The sequence below is a fragment of the Giraffa tippelskirchi genome, chromosome 12 (assembly GCF_054371585.1).
Source record: "Giraffa tippelskirchi isolate mGirTip1 chromosome 12, T2T-mGirTip1v1.2.pri, whole genome shotgun sequence".
Classification (NCBI taxonomy): domain Eukaryota; kingdom Metazoa; phylum Chordata; class Mammalia; order Artiodactyla; family Giraffidae; genus Giraffa; species Giraffa tippelskirchi.
The window spans coordinates 8,381,601-8,398,457 of NC_137286.1; the positions used below are offsets into that span (position 1 = coordinate 8,381,601).

The 16,857-nt window shown below is 41.3% G+C and overlaps 1 protein-coding gene across 50 annotated transcripts in view; it reads right to left on the reverse strand.

Moving 5' to 3' along the window:
* Positions 1-15,717, reverse strand: part of VRK1 (VRK serine/threonine kinase 1) — an 80,283-nt gene extending 64,566 nt beyond the window's left edge. For 12 of the 50 annotated variants that reach the window (XM_081551666.1, XM_081551634.1, XM_081551630.1 and 9 more), the window contains exon 1: positions 15,653-15,717. Coding sequence is in view for 5 of the 50 variants with exons in the window: in XM_081551632.1 (XP_081407758.1) it covers positions 9,486-9,537 (52 nt within the window). In the remaining 45 variants the exon portion in view is untranslated. Of the gene's footprint in view, positions 1-564; positions 686-1,561; positions 1,673-5,672; positions 5,776-8,590; positions 8,656-9,480; positions 9,592-11,690; positions 11,786-15,636 lie in introns of those variants that run through there. The other 38 variants (XM_081551668.1, XM_081551635.1, XM_081551631.1 and 35 more) reach the window with 18 other exon arrangements.
* Between the last annotated feature and the right edge of the window lie 1,140 nt (positions 15,718-16,857).

A 16,857-nucleotide genomic window follows, 5' to 3' on the forward strand; every position in this document is an offset into this window, starting at 1 on the left:
CACTTTTCTTTTGCCCTCAACGATGAAGCCCTTCCAGTTGGCCACCCCGTCCCTCTGACTCGACCCCAATAGTGTTGGATATTTTCCTGGCCTCACAACCAGGGACAGTACGTCAACAAGGCTAAGAATCAAAAAATACATATGACAAGTATAATTTTTTTGTAAGAAATGCCTTTTTTGCTAATTAACAGAAGCACTGAGAGTAGAGTGCATACTGCAGAATCATTTGAAAATGAAAAGTTTTTAGGTGGTAAAATATTTGCTTTAACGACTAAGAATATAAACATCATAAAAATAGTATAAATGACAAAACAGAAACATATCCACATGTTACGCAAATACACAGCCCACTGTTACAAGAAGGATGACTTCCAAAGATCAAGAGGACAAAAGTAACAAAATAACCGATGTAGAACTCGCCAGAAAAAAAGCTTTTAGCTGCGGTTTTACTAATACAAACCATGACAATAATTCAGCTTGAAAAACTTGATGTGATAAACTACTGCAGAATATATGATAAAATAGTTAAGAAAATACTGTATAAAAATAGTACAAAGAGACTACCTTCTCGATTTCAGTGAAAAAATGCTGAAGATTCTAAAGTCAGCTTCTTCTGCAACCTCAGCATCTGGATGATGGCATATTTCAACCATTCCTTACTGAGTGGTCCAGATAAAATCTAGTACTCAAAGATTTACATGCAAAAGAAAAGTGAAAGTCAGCATCGAGTGGAGTTAAGGGCACCAGACCACACCTCCTTGCACACCTCTCACAATGCCTGTGATACTGTATCACCATGAGTTGCATATATAGTCTTTTTTTATATATTTTATGAGAATCTGAAGTCAAGGAGTCTATCTTACTCACCCCAGTATCCCTTGAGTCTAACATATAACTTGGTGAGAAACCAACAGCTATTTCCTAAAACTAGGCTGAATGAAGTCATGGTCCAGGGCCACCTGCTATGAACTGAGACAAGGCCCAACGTCTCCAGGTCTTTTTTCCTTAACTAAAATGACCTGAATTAAAGTTTAAGCAGGTGCTTTACCTTCCAGTTTGTAAGGGAAGAAGCATGGTTCATTTTAGAAGTAGGATGAACTACAAAAGGATCTATTCCAATAACCAGGAGACGTATATTTTCCATTCTAAGGTATTTCACAGTTACATATTTTGCCAATGGAATCTGTTGCCGAGAGAATGCAAAAGGGCTAGAGAATCTTGTTGACCTGCCTGCTCACTTCAGGAAAAATAAATGGTCCCTGAACAAAAGAAATATAAAGGAAGGAAAATCGAGGGAAAAATGTTTCTAGTTGCAAGTAAATCAAGGTGATTCAAGGTGAACGTTAGAAGGTTAATGAACTCAATATGAAAAAGGCAATCCAATTTAAAAACACACAAAGGATTTAAACAGACATGACTCCAAAACAGATAAACAACTGGCCAAGAAACACACAAAAAGATACTTGACCTCATTAGTCATTAAGAGGAATAAAAATCAAAACTGCAATGATACCATTTCACACATGCTACCATGGACATAAACAAAAAGACAGAAAATCACCTGAACTGGTGAAGATTTGGAGAGATCCGAACCCTCAAACAACTGCTGCTGCTGCTGCTGCTAATAAAAATTGTAAAAAGATGCAGTCACTTTGGAAAAGTTTGGCAATTCCTAAAAAGAAGTTAAACAGAGTTACCATGTAACCCAGCAGTTCCAAGGGCAGTATGTACTCAGGAAAAATGAAAACATGTGTACATGTAAAAAACGTATGCATAAATGTTCACAGCAGCATTACTCATGATAGTCCACGAGTGGAAACAACTGAAGTGTCTTTTGATGGATGAATAGATAAATGTGACATATCCATACACTGGGATCTTATTCAGCAATAAAAAGAAACGAAGCACAGATTCTGCTACAACACAGCTGAACTTTAAAAACATGCTAGGCAAAAGAAAATACAAAACACCACGTATTGTATGACTTCAATTATGTAAAATTTCGAAAACAGGTAAATTTGTAGAGACAAAAGCAGATTCGTAGTTTCTTAGGGCTCTAGGGGGTACTTCCCAGGTGGTTCAGTGGTAAAGAATCCGCCTGCCAATGTAGGAGATGCAGGAGACAGAGGTTCCACCCCTGAGTTGGGAAGATTCCCTGGAGGAGGAAATGGCAACCCACTCCAGTGCCTGGAAAATTCCATGGACAGAGGAGCCTGGTGTTTTACAGTCCATGAGATCACAAAGAGCCAGACAGGACTCGGAGACTGAGCATGCACACAGGGTTCTGGGGAGTATGGGAGAGAATGGAGACTGACTGCTAGTTAGTTGGTGGGGGAGTTCTCTTAGGGTTGATGAAAATATTCTAAAATTAGATTATGGTGATGGTTACAGTCCTGTGGCTATACTAACACTGAACAATACCCTTTGAATGAGTGAGCTGTGTGATAATTGAACTGTATCTCAACAATGCCTTTTTTATTTGCTATGCCAGGTGGCATGCGGGATCTCAGTTCCCCGACCAGGGATCGAACCCGTACCCTTGCACTGGGAGCACACACTCTTAACCACTGGACTGTGAGGGAAGTCCCAATAAAGCTTTAAAAAAAAAAAAAAGAGTTAATGAGAGGGAAAATGTGATATCAAGAATGACAAAGGAAGGAGTTATGACATTGTGCATAAAGAAACTATGCTTTCTGAATGAAGGATAGAAATCACCCCAACACAGACTACCAAGAACACTGAGGAACCAGCTAAAGGTAGATTTTGCTATGTCACCAGTGTGGTTCCTGACTGCTCCACTGAAGGGCACCAGTACAGTATACAGCTATTTGCAGGAAATGCCACGTGGGAGAGAGACTTCACCGAGACCAGAACTCATTTGATCATGAATGACTTCTGCTGATGCCTGAAACGTTACACTGTTATCTGTGATTCTTAGAAGTTCAAGTAGGAAACTGAAGGAAAGGACAAGCGAAATGAAGAGTGTGTCTATGTGAATGACATTCAAAACCGCAACCGGCGTCCTGAACCACGGCTTATTAAACCAGGACGATGAGCTCCTGGCAAGGGACAGAGTACAACCAGATCAGAAGACCACGTGCAGGAAGAGGACTTGCCACCGTGATGAAGAAAGTTGTCTTTCACCAGTAGCTTAGATGAAAATCTAGATGGCAGACTCCCCATAGCTGGTGATCACATTAAGCTGGGGGGAGACCAGGGACACATCAGGTCCCGGAAACCAGATTCATGAAGATTCTTACAGGCCTAAATAAAACTGCACACTGGGCAGAATGATGCAATGAACCAGAGGCAGAAGGAAGACCAGAAACATTTCATTCAGATCCTTCATACTGGAGGTGAAGCTGAGGCCAGACTGTTTTAATAATGTGCCCAAGCTCAGACGGTGCATTAAAGGTAGATGAAGGCTGAGAATGCAAGAATGCTAACTTTCAGGCTGGTGTTCACCTGACCCAGTGCTACCTGCTACTAGCTGTGGAGATAAGCAAATGGGGAGAAAAAGAACCTTGGCCCTTACCACACCACACACAAAAAATCAATTCCTGGAGACTGAAACCTAAATATGAAAGGTGAAAGGATAAAACTTCTTGAAGATAACATAAGAAAATATCTTCATGACCACAGAGTAGCAAAACTTGGTAAACAAGACACAGAAACACTAGTCAAAAAGGAAAAGATTAGTAAACTGAAATTGATTAAAATTTAGAATTTCAGTTCATCTAAAGACACAAGAGTGAAATGGCAAGCTACAGGATGGAAGAGATTTTTACAATTCATATTTTCAACAAAGACTTTATATCCAGAATACATAAGAAATTCAACATTTCAGTAAGAAAAAAAAAAAAGACAGGACAACTTGTTTAAAATGGGCAAATGACACTTGAATAGGCACTTTATAACACAAGATATTTAAAAGGCTAATAGCAAATGAAAAGGTGCTCAAGTCACCAGTTAACAAAAAATGTCAGTTAAACCACATTGAGATCTTCAACACAACCACAGAATAGTTTGAAAAAAAAAAACTAAACTGTAATGTTTTAACTGATAGTGCTAAGCACAGGTGAAGCTGAAGAGCAATGGGAACTGTGTTTTCCGGTAGAAGCAAAACTGGCAGTAACCATGAAAGCTGAAGATACATACACGCTGGGACTGGCAATCCTACGCTTAGTACACGCAACTAAAATGAATACACACGTGAACCAGGAGATACGAACAAGAATGATTCCAGCAGCATTATTCAAAACTTCTCCAAAGTACAAACTATTCCAATATCTACAACAGAATGGATAAATTGTGTCTACAATTTATGGTGGTTTTTAAAAATTGTCACAGAATTTTTGACACATCTTTCATAAAGATGTGAGGTCTAAGTTCCTTCCCCTTGAATCCAGGCAGACTTGCGTCCATTTCAACCAACAGAGTACAGCGGAAGTGATCCTGTGTGACCCCTGAGGATGAGTCACTCTCAGCAAGCTTCCTGCGGGAACCCAGTCCACATGCTTGAAGAGCCAAGGCCTCGTTGAGAACCCGCAGCAAGGGCACAGCCACCTTTAGATCAACCACTATCCTAGTGACCACCTCTCCGTCTCAAAGGAATCTCTGCTTCTGGATACAGATGATGACGTTCCCCTGGTTAAAGACCATCATCCACCCCATTACACCCTTTCCAGCAGCAATACCTGAACACTATCCAAACAATCTATTCAAAAGTTGCAAAGAAGCGAAGCAAGTTTCAAGTAGAAGTCTTTGCCTCCATTCAAATTGTCTTAGATATACCACTGGAAAAACAAATAGACACTTTCAAAAAAAAAAAATAATAATAATGTAAGTGCTCCAGTCAACAATCCCGGATGGTCCTGGTTTTCATGACATCCCAGACAAACCGCCATACACGTGAGTGAGGGAAGCCAGAAACGACAGGGCAAGCTGTCCTAACCAAATTCCTAACCCACAGAATTCATGAGCATAATAATATGGTTGTTGTTTAACTCCCACTAAGTTTGGTGTTAGGTAGCAACAAATAACCAAAAAACTCATGTATTATACAATAATAGCTAACCAGAATTAGAGAGCTACTACCAACACCCACAACATGAATGAATCTCAGACATGTGTGTGCTCAGTCACTCAGTGATGTCCAACTCTGTGACTGCAGCCCACCAGGCTCCTCTGTCCATGAGATTTTTCAGGCTAGAATACTGGAGTGAGTTGCCAAGCCCTCCTCCAGGGGATCCCAACTCAGGGATCGAACCCAGGTCTCCCACACTGAAGGCAGATTCTTTACCGTCTAAGCCACCAGGGAGGGTATGAAGGCAAAATAAAGAATAACTCTTAAGTTTTCAGGCATACCTGACTAGGTAATACCATTAACTGAAAAGTTAAACCATGGGACAAATAAAAACAAGAGCAGAAAACAGAGACGATGTCCTATTCATTTTGTATTCAAGGATCTACCCCAGTATTTAACACACAGTCTCTCCAGCTTCCAAGATACACTCATTTTCACCCTCTTTTTTTGGCCCACCCCTTCCTGGTCTCCTCTGTTGCCTCCTTTGTGTCCAGCTGCCTCTTAATATCAGGATTCCCAGGTTTCCATCCCCAAATCCCTTTTTAGAAGCGTGCACATGGATATGTGCACGCACACACACACGTACCTTTCTCCCACATTTTCAATCTCAGCTGATAGTATCATTATCACCTACTTGTTCTTTTAAGCTAAAAACTTCCGAGTTGACCAAGAATTTGGATTGCAGTTAGCTAAATTAAAAAAAAAAAATTAACAGGATAAGCAGAAGTTATCATGCTTAAACCCCAAAACTAATGCTTAAAAACAGACTAAAGAAGACATGGCTTAAATAGATCTAAGGGTTTTACTCAACTCTAGGTTCAACATATCATGTGGTCATTAAAAGGATATAGCTGATAATAAAGGATACAGCTGATAGTATGCAGATGATGAAAGGTAATCTTTCCTATCCTAATAGAAAAGTGGTGTATCTAAAGTAAGGGATACAATTCAATTTTTTTTTTTTTTAATTTATCAAGGCTTACAGGGAGTACTGCATTCAATTTTAAGCACTACCATTAAAAAAAAAAAAAAAACTAAATCAAAGGAAAGTTGCTAATGTGGTGAAATGACATGAAAGCAAGACCTGTAAGAAACAGTCAATGATGATGTTTCAACTCAAAAATACTGAGAAGACTTGATGACCATTTTTAAGTATTTGAAAGACCATAATGAGGAACAGGAACTGAGCTTGTCCTACATGTCTCCGAAAGACAGAACTGGGTAGGAAAATAAAGACTTCCACTCAATCTAAGAAAGTACTTACTAACAGAAAATACTTCATTAAGAACAGGAGAGCAGTGGTTCTCAAACAGGGACAATTCTGTGCCCCCTGGCCAGGGATGTTGAACACCCAACAATTCCAAGAACAACCCCACACAGCAAAGGACAACTCATCTAAAATGTCACCAGCCCCATGACTGAATAACCCTGTTCTATAGGTAGTGAGCTCCCTGTCATTGGAGGCATTCCATTATAGACTAAACAATGTGATGATATCCAATACATGACTTTCAAGAATGGCATTAATAGAAAATGAGTGGAAAAAAAGATTTCCTGTTTCAGATAACTCTCCAGAGACAAATGCCCTCAGGTATGTTATAGTGATGATGATGATGATCAAACACTTACTGAACACATACAGTGGACCAGCCATTACACCAAGGAATTCACTGTACATGTTTCACAGGTCATTCTCACAACCACCCTATGAAACAGCTATTATTTCACCTTGATGTGATGGTAAAATGAGGTTACCCTGATGTCCACGCAGCCATCAGTCTGCGAACTCAGGTCTACCTGACTCCAACCAATTATGTACATCACTGTCCAAACCATAAATACCTATGGCTTCAAAGCTTCTGTACTCTAGAAAACAAATGCAACAGCATATATTCTAGACATATCAGGACCATGTCTGAACAGTTTTGTATTCACTGCAAACCAAGTTGGCTGGGAAAAAAAGGAAAGGATTATTTGAAGTAGTCCTGGGATGAAGGAGAGGACAATTACCCTGATTGTCCCCAATTGCCTACTTCTGTAAGCGCCAAGAAGCTCTTACATACCCATGGAATCTCAGTCAGAGGCTGAGATTAATGATGACATCCCTTTATCCATAGGCGTGAACGCTCAGGATGGACAGACGTTTGAACATCCCCGACTGGGAACCCTGCCCTTAACAAATACACTAGATGCAGATACATGGTTTCTTGGCTGCCTCTATGCACGCCCATCTGTCAGGATGGCAGTGTGCCTGCTCACATGTTGGTCAAACTGTCACTAGGGCATAGGTGCCAAGCAATGATAGTTTTAAATGGGCAGCTTGCATAGCACTGTAAGAGCTTGCTCTTCTGCAGGGGGAAAAAAAAATCCATTTTAATACTGAAGGGTTGCAATCGTGAGTGAAATAGTCTTGGTCAATCTAAACATTTCAGTGGGGAAAAGATCTAGACTTGCAGAAAAGAATCAGACTAAGAAAATTAAATCAAAGAGAAAAACTGCTCTGAAGGCAAATAAGTCATTGCACAAAAGCTTCTCACACTGCCAATCTTTCATTAATACATGTCACGGTAATCTTTTATGCAGTACAATCCTTTGCTCAACAAGTCATCACTGATGTTTTATAAAAATGGGATGATACACTTTTGCATGTTCTAAATTAAAAAGTAGGAATGCATGGATATTTAGCAGTTTGACATTAAAAAAGTTCTATTTGTTCAGAAGCTATTTTTTTAAATGACACAAGTCTAATCTACATCCAAGATAATCTTTTAAACGCGCAGGAGAAGGCAGAAACCAAATGAGATTCCCAAAGGTGAACAGAAAAAGAAATATAATTTGTTCAGGGAAAGAAATCAAGAACAGGAAGTGGCTGTTAAGAAAACAGAAACTAAGTATTTCTGGTCACAAATTAATATATTAGGACTCGGGGGCTGTCACCCGTCACATCCCCAACTATAAGAAAAATGTTCCTAGACTACATCTAGGGTTCCTATTCCCTCTCTAAAGATCCTTCCATCACTGGCAGGAAGTATCTAATGTTCTCACTGCCTGGAAATTCTTTCCTTAGACTAAAGCCCTAATCCTGCCATCTGAGCTGCCTGTCCTTATTCAGTCCTCGGTGACTCTGAAGAACAGCTGCTCATCACCACTCTCCGTGTAGTTCTTCAAATACAGGTATCAGGACATTCTCGTTAAATAACCCCTGAGTCTTAGCCGTGATAAATAAAAGGGATTCCATTAACTTTTTCTCACTGGACCAATTCATCAACTCTTTATGTTTTCATCATTTCAGCTGCTCATCTCTTGGACTCTTTTTAGGCCTGATAAGAAAAGTCATCCAAAGTCAACAATGAGCCAACAGGCACAACTTACTAAAAGGAAGCATTGATATGAAAGAGAAAGTCCAGCAGAGTTCTCAGTAGCCATCACTAAGGACAAAAGTCTGAAAAAGTGGCAAAAGGCTGAAATCTCCCAAAATCCTTCTGAGAAATACAAACGACTTACTGTTATAAAGTAACAACACTGTCAGGGTCATGGCTGTATCCTGTCCTTCACACTAACCTAGCACTGCCATCAGAGTGCTTGCTTAGTCGCTCAGTCATGTCCAGCTCTTTGTGACACCACGGACTGTTGCCCGCCAGGCTCCTCTGTCCATGGGCTTCTTCAGGCAAGAATACTGGAGTGGGTTGCCAGGCCCTCCTCGAGGCAATCTTCCCAACCCAGGGATCGAACCCACATCTCTTATGCCTCCCGGGTTGGCAGGCAGGTTCTTTACCACTAGCACCACCTGGAAAGCCCCATCACTGCCATATGTACCTCTAAAAAAACTTCTCTTGAAGACTATTTCTACCATATCCTTCTTCCTGCTCCAGAACCTACAGTACCTTCTAGTAGCCAATATACTGATCATAAACTAGCCAGCAGTTTTCTAGACACATGAACGAATTATCCTCCTCTGATGTCCCTCCTCTCCTTCACTCCCATGACACCCCAAAATAACCAGTTCTTATTTTCTCTAGGCCCTAAATTTGCTCATGCTATTCTCTTAAATGTTTTCCCACTTCCTCTCAAATCTGTACATATTTTTTTCAAGACTCAAGCCATGAGTCTCTATACCTTCAAACATCTGTATTAATTTTCATACTTAATTGCTTATTCATTTCCTCCTGTCTTCATTTTGTTTGCAGCCAACTGATTTTTGATAAAGATTAAAAAAAAAAAAGACTCAATGGAGAAAGCATTGTTCTGGAACAATCAGACATCCATATACAAAAGGAAAAGAGCAAAGACCTAAAAGTCATCCTCCATGCAAAAATTAACCCAAAATGGATTCACTAATGTAAATGTAAGACATAAAATTATTAAACACTTAGAAGAAAACTTGGAACATCTACCTGACCTAGGGTTTGGTAAAGAGTTCCGAGACATGCATGACACCAAAAACGATCCATACATTGGTAAGCTGGACTTCATGAAAATTAAAACCTTTTGTGCTGCAGAAGACACTGTAAGAGAATGAAAAGACAAGCCGCAGACTGAGAGAGTACATCTGCAAATCACATATCTGGCAAAGGACTTGTATTCAGAATATATAAAGAATACTCTAAATTCAACAGTAAGAAAACAAATTAGTCAATGGGAAAAAGATCTGAACAAAGTAAGATATGACTGTGTGGGAGAGAAAAAAAAATTTCCTCTACCATTCTAGGTTCTTTTGCTACTGTATCAATTAAACTGGCGTAAGACAAATTAACAGGAGAAAAACAAATTTAATTGTACCTCCATAAAAATATGGGACCCAAGGGCAGGGCAGGCCACTGAAGCTTATTTGCCATCCTGAGCAGAGGAAGGGGACGGGGGCTGGGACTTCAAAGAGGAGGACGGTAACTCAGACATACGATCAGATGTTTGTTATTAGATGCCACACAGTTAGGTCTTTCAGTTAAAAGTTATCTCTGGTAACAGCTCTCTCTGAACCAGGCTCCTTATCTAAACTACTTTCGCAGTTCAGGGGGTGGTAAAACGCTCTAGAATCTTTTGGGTCTTCACTGTCTTTGGCTTAAAGTAATCCACTTGCCATAGTGACACATTTTGTGGAGGCTTGTTCTGAACCACTTCAAAGGACAAGCATATGGAAAGATGTTGAACATTATTAGCCATTAGAAAAATGCAAATTAAAGCCATTCTGAAATACCAATACACATCCATTAAAATGGTTAACATAAAAAATACTGCTAACACCAAATGCTGGTAAAAATGTGGAGAAATTATCACTCATATAGTGATGACAGGACTGTAAGATGGTACAGCTCTGGCAAAGTTTGCAGTTTCTTAGTGGATTAAACATATACTTACTCCTACAACTCAATATCATAGAGCATAATACAGTGATCAAAGTTAGGAAACTCACTGATACAGTGTTAGTAACATAAGTACTTTTTCAAACTTCAGTTTTTACCGTGTGTGTGTGTACACCCTGTGACATTTCATCATATGTAAAGATAATTAAAACCATCACAATAACCAAGCCACAGAACTGTTCAATTACCCCCAGAGAAATTCCCTCAGGCCACCCCACTCTAGTAACATCATACTCCCAACCCTCACTGTGGCAAAACTGAGCTCTTCTCCACTACCATAACGTTATCATTTCGGGAACATTACATAATAGAATGTTAATCACACAACCTTTTGAGATCGGCTCTTCTCACTCAGCACTACGCCCTTAAACTCCATCCAAACTGTTGCTTGCGTCGGTAGTTTGCTCCTTTTTGCTATGATCTTTTTTTGTTTTGTTTGCCCCGTTTCGTGCTCCATTATATGACTAAACCTCATTTTATTTGACCATTTACCCACTGAAGGATGTGTGGGGCTGTCTCTGGGTTTTGGCTTTTATAAACGAAGCCACTAGAACATTCACATACAGGTCTTCATGTGAACATAAGTTTTTATTTTCTGAGGATAAATGCCCAGGAGTGCAACTGCTGGGTCATGTGCGTGGTGTATGTTCAACTTTTTAAGAAACTGTCAAACTAAATCCCAGAGTGGCTGCACCATTTCACATGGACTGCAACATGTGAAGTAATGCATTTGAAAGTCACAATTTCTACAATATTTTCTAAAAGCCTGTAAAACCAGTAAGATTAAGCCTCTTAAATGTTATAACCTGGCCTTGGTGGTTTTTTTAAATAAATTTCTAAAATTTTTTCCCTGATTCCCAAAAAAGACCTTTTCCCTTATTACCTCTAATAAAGAATGCATAATTAGATATAATCTGTACGGTGACAGCTCTGCTACCATATTAAATAGTAAATTGCAATAAGAAGTGGAACAAAAGCAACAATTCCAGCAGAAACAGCAAAAGTTTGATTCTCTATGTTCCTGACAGTCTATGAAGACTGAAGGCTTAATGGCACTTTTAACACACCATATGATCACAATGCATTTATATACAGTATCATCAAACATTGGCATTTGTTCAGCTGTTATCAATACTTGGTAAGACAATTTGAGGAAAGCAATTAATCTGAAATAAAGCTGTAGTTATCTTAGCTCTACAATTTCTAACTTCATGACTTTTTAAAAAATTTTGGATACAACTGACAGAGATAATGGAGTCTCTCTGGGATTCTTGAAACAAGGAGCTGGAACTAAAGGAGACTATCTGCCCCAAACGTGAACAGCAGCAAGACCGGCAACCTGCAAAGAGAAAACTAAATAAATGTACAGAAAGAAACTATAAAGCTATGAAAAAAGGATGGTGCTGCCCTTTGCCCAGTGGCTTTCCAGTTCTCATTCAGACTGGGTACTGAGCTCCATTAAGACAAATGTGTCCAGAACATTCCCAAGTCTCAAATTAATAACCCTGCAACTTAATTACATGACTTCCATCTAGTGTATCTTCCCACTTAATATATATGGCTTCTTTATCAACACTTCAGTCTATGTGTATCTTTAACATTCACCCTAAACATTGGGCAGTGCGGACAGCATCTCATTTTCAAGCCAGAGATGGTTCCCTTCTCTTGGGTCAGAGACTCATGGAGAGACAGGAGTAACTGCAAAGAATCATGGAAATCCACGTACCTCCATGAAGACTAAACAAACAATACAATTCAAACCAAGCTGACAAAGACACTGTGGCTAATAAAATTCTTGATAAATTTACCAATGAATGTTACTTAGAAATAGTTTCCTGTCGTTAGCATTTAGCAGTGAATATTAAAAATCAAACTCTAATTATGGGGGAAGGGCAGATTTCATACCTATGCAGACTCTAGAGAGCTTTTCTTTCTTTAAGTGTTGTCCACATGTCATCCAGAAAAGAAGAGTAGAATGAGCTTGAGTTTGAGTGCAAAGATTTAAGGTGACATTGGGAGAGATGGAGCACTGCACAAAATTAGTTCAAAACAACAACTATGGAATGTTAGGTACTTAAATATCATTCAGAAGCTAAGGGGGCAAGATATTAAAGGGCATGGCCCTCTTTACATCTTTTTTTTTAATTAATTTATTTTAATTGGAGGCTAATTACAATATCGTGGTGGTTTTCGTCATACATCAACATGAATCTTTATATCTTTATAAAGGCAAGTAAGAACATATTCACAGGAATTTGGGTCAAAAGGGCCAAATGTATCATAGAGTATAAACACATCTAGGTTATACCACCCAGCTAAATGCTTCAGCAGGCTTCCATCACTTTTCCATATCACCCTTACACCCTTATTAAAAATTTCCTGTTTTCTACATTTTACCACTAACAGTATAGTTTTTCGAATGGGCCATACACACTTGACTTCTTGTGTGCTGGGTGCTAGATAACCAAAGTTCAAAAGAATGACCTCTATTCGCTTAAACGAAAAGTTGCTTCGACAAGACACTACAATCGCAAGAAGAGATTCTGCACCCAGCACAGTTCCTGACATACAGTAGGCACAGGACATCTGGTGAATAATCAAGTCTATCTCTGCTCACTCTGAAAAATAAACTCGGCAAACATGCAAAATGTACTAACAGTCTGAAAAATATTCTCCAGGCCTATTCGGTAATCCATCCATTCTTAAAACTCACGAAGACCAATTGCCATGAAAGCCACACACACACAGCTACACACACACAGAGGCAGCACTTAATTTCCATTAGGTTCAATGCCTGATCTATGAAGATACTAACATCTGCACACTTGCATAAATTCAGGAATCATCCTTCATTTTGATATAAGGTAAATTTTTAAGCTTTGCCTCATTTCCAATAAGTTTTACTTATCAAATCAAAAATACTTTCAAAGTTTTATTTTTTAAACCAAAATTCCACTCATAGCACATCATATCTTATTAGGGATGGCTTTAAGGAAAAATATGTATATAGTTGTCAAAATAAAAATCGTATTTTTCTTTCCAAGACATCTGGGACATTCACTTACATATTTATTATTATTTCACATTAGCTCTCAAAAAAAAAAAAGAAGAAAAAGCTTGGCCTATTTAAGAAATTTAATTTTAGGGTCTGTCAACATTTTCAACGCACTACTATTAATTTTAAAATATATAACTTGCACCCTGGAATAGAACTTAGCATAAGCTTTCCACATAACCATTTCCTGGGCACTTACTAACTTATTATATGGCAGGTTCTACAAATGTCACATTCCTTCATTTTCTCATTTGTTTAACAAATATCCTCTCACAATTTTTGCTGTGCTTAACATAAGCCATTACATTCTAAACCTGGTATTTGCACTAGACTGTTGTTGCTGTTTAGTCGCTAAGTCGCGTCTGACTCTGTGACCCCATGGACTGTAGCCCGCCAGGCTCCTGTCTATGGGATTTCCCAGGCAAGAATACTGGAGTGGGTTGTCATTTCCTTCTCCAGGGGATCTTCCCAACCCAGGGATCAAATCTGGGCCTCCTACTTGGCAGGAGGATTCTTGACCACTGACACACCTGGAAGCCCTTTCGCACTAGATACTTGTATAATAAATGGACAGTAATGCTTAACACAAGTTTACTGTCACTAGATTCAAGCTGTGTTACTATTATTATCCCAGAATCTGATGAGCAATGTTGACATGCGCAGAGAACAGCACCTGTAGCAGCTTCAGCAGAGAATCTTGTGTTAAGTGACTACTGAATTCCCTTCTACAGACAGCTGATGAACATCATCCTATCTTGGAGGAGAAAATAGCAACCCAACTCACCCCAGTATTCTCGCCTGGGAAATCCCATGGACAGAGGACCCTGGGGAGCTACGGTCCGTGGGGGTCACAAAGAGTGGGATACAACTGAGGGACTTAACAACATAAAGAACCCCTGCTGCCCTTTGAAACTTTTTTAAAACTGTAGATTAAATTCTTCCCCAAAAGTATCACACTCAGCATGTCATGAAAAGTAAGGTGTCTTTATTCTGAACTCTTAAACACAAATGCTATCCTACATTTATTTTTAACTCTTGCAAATTTCAGACTCCACAGATGAGCAACTACAGTTAAAAAAGAAGAAAGAAATGAAGAAACGGTGATTAATGAGGCTCTTCAACAGTTCCTTAAACGCACCACCCTCCCAAGAGCAAAACTGGTTATTTCCAAGTTGTTCCAAGAAAAGGAGATGGGGAAGGGAAAGGAAGAGTCAACACAAAGCAAGAAAAAGAGAGAGAGAGTGAAAAACGGGTGGCCTAGTGTCTGCGTCCCTTCCTCCCTCTCTCTCAACCCAGAGACTCTGGTACTTTTTCTCTAATTTAAATAAATCACCTATGAGTTTTGACACCAGAGCCAAAAATTATTTCGACAAAAGGAAAAACTACTTGCTGCCCTTGAATACGGCTACATCAGCATAGGGTGCCACCCCATAGCTACGGAGGGGCAACAAAAAACCGTCAGAAGGATGCTAAAATCCCTTGTAAAACTCCCACGGAGCTTCACAGCCTTGAACCTTGCGGTCAAGTGCAAGCAAGCTCTTACCCGGCCTCAGTCGGACACTGACCGGTTAGAAACGCCTGGAACGCTACCCTCTGGGGAGCAGGCTCCTTCTCCCATCTCAGGTCTCAGGACCAACGTCACCTCCTCTGAGATGCTCTCCATCACCCCTACCACTCCGGCCCACCGTCGCCTAACCTATTACTAGGGAGCTTTTCAGCATCTGCAAATGGTCCTATTTGCTTCTATTCCGTTTCCCCTGCAGAGTGTGAGCTTCGAGAGGGTGGAAGGACCCCGGCGGTCCAGGCTGGCCTTACAGGCGCCATCTCCCAGACCAGGCCCGAGCTACCAGGACGCGACGCGAGTCTGACAGGCCTACGTGCCGTCCAGAACGGGAAGCTGAGCCTCGGGGACCCACCCGGCCGGTGCAGGAAACCCAGGGCCGCGGCGGGACCTGAGGGAGCCCCGGCGGGACCTGAGGGAGCCCCGGCGGGACCTGAGGGAAGCCCGGCGGGACCTGAGGGAGCCCCGGCGGGAGAGGACGCCGGCGCCGCGCCGAGGGCACGGCCGTCCGGCCGCCCCACGCTAGCCCAGCTCCCCGGCCCCCGCTCGGCGCCGGCGCCCTCGGACCGCTTACCGCGCGGCCGCCCTACCTCAAGCCGCAGACCGTCGCCTTCTGCCCAGTACGAACTTCCCGCCGCTTTCGCCGACTCGCAACTCCGCAGCAGCGCCGGCCCCGTCACACCCTGCAGTATGGGGCCTTCCCATTGGCTCAGGGGAAACGGAGAGGCGGAGCGAGCGGGAACGCGCCGGGTGGGCGGAGCCCGCGCCGGCTCCCGCAGGCTCCCCAGGAATGCCGGGAGCCGCGGGCCGGCCCTCGCAATGCGTGCTGGGAAATGGAGTCTTTCACTGGCAAAGCGATATCGCGTTGGCCTGGCCCCCGTGGGCCTCTGGGAAATGCGGTCCAGAGCCTCTGAGTCGGCTCTCGTGGTCAGATGCTGTCCCTGTGAAAGCCCTAGGAACCAAAATAAATACCGCCCGTTTTCGCAGTAGCTTGATTCATTAAATAATGTGTTGAAAAAGTTGGATGTAAAAGAAGTCCTATATTCCCGTTTGGCCAGGTGATGCTTCTGTTTTCCCACCTCCTGGTCCACACCCTGCACGCTTGTCACATAGCCACTTGGTTCAGTATATTAGGGCCTGACTCTGGAAGTAAACAGCTCGCAATCAAATCCCGGCTCCTCCACTCTGTAACTTTGTAAACTAAATGATTTAACCCCTATGAGTCTCCATTTCCTGTTTTTGTCAGGAGTAAGTGAGATATCCTAGACACAGGGCTTTGTCCGTAGTAAATGCTCAATAAACAGGAGAGAGGATTATTCTGTCCACTCATAGCCATGAGTCTAAATCCCGTCTGTCAAAGCCTGTATCCATGCCTACCTAATCTGTGTATTCCATCCGTAATTCTCTTATGCCACAGTTTGCTTTGGGATTCTAATCAGTTGTCTAAGCCTTTGTAAACCGTATCCATGAGACGGTTAAGTTTACTGAGGGCAGCGATGCTGTTCTACGTCAAACTCACCAAAGTCATAGGCGGAGGGAGATTCACAATGAAACTAATGAGGCTTAAGCACATGTCTCATCCAAAGCCTTCTGTTAACCGTTTTGGTGGGTTTTTCTTTTTTTTTTTTTTTTTGCCAAGGTAAGATATTTTTTATGATTTTCTTTAAACAGACCCCCCAAATTGTGTGAACTTCAGGCCACACAGAACCTGGAATCCCTGTCCACTGGTCAGTGCAGTATTATGACTGTTGAGGTGCATTTGCCCCTCCAGATACCCTCAAGTGCTCCAGATGCT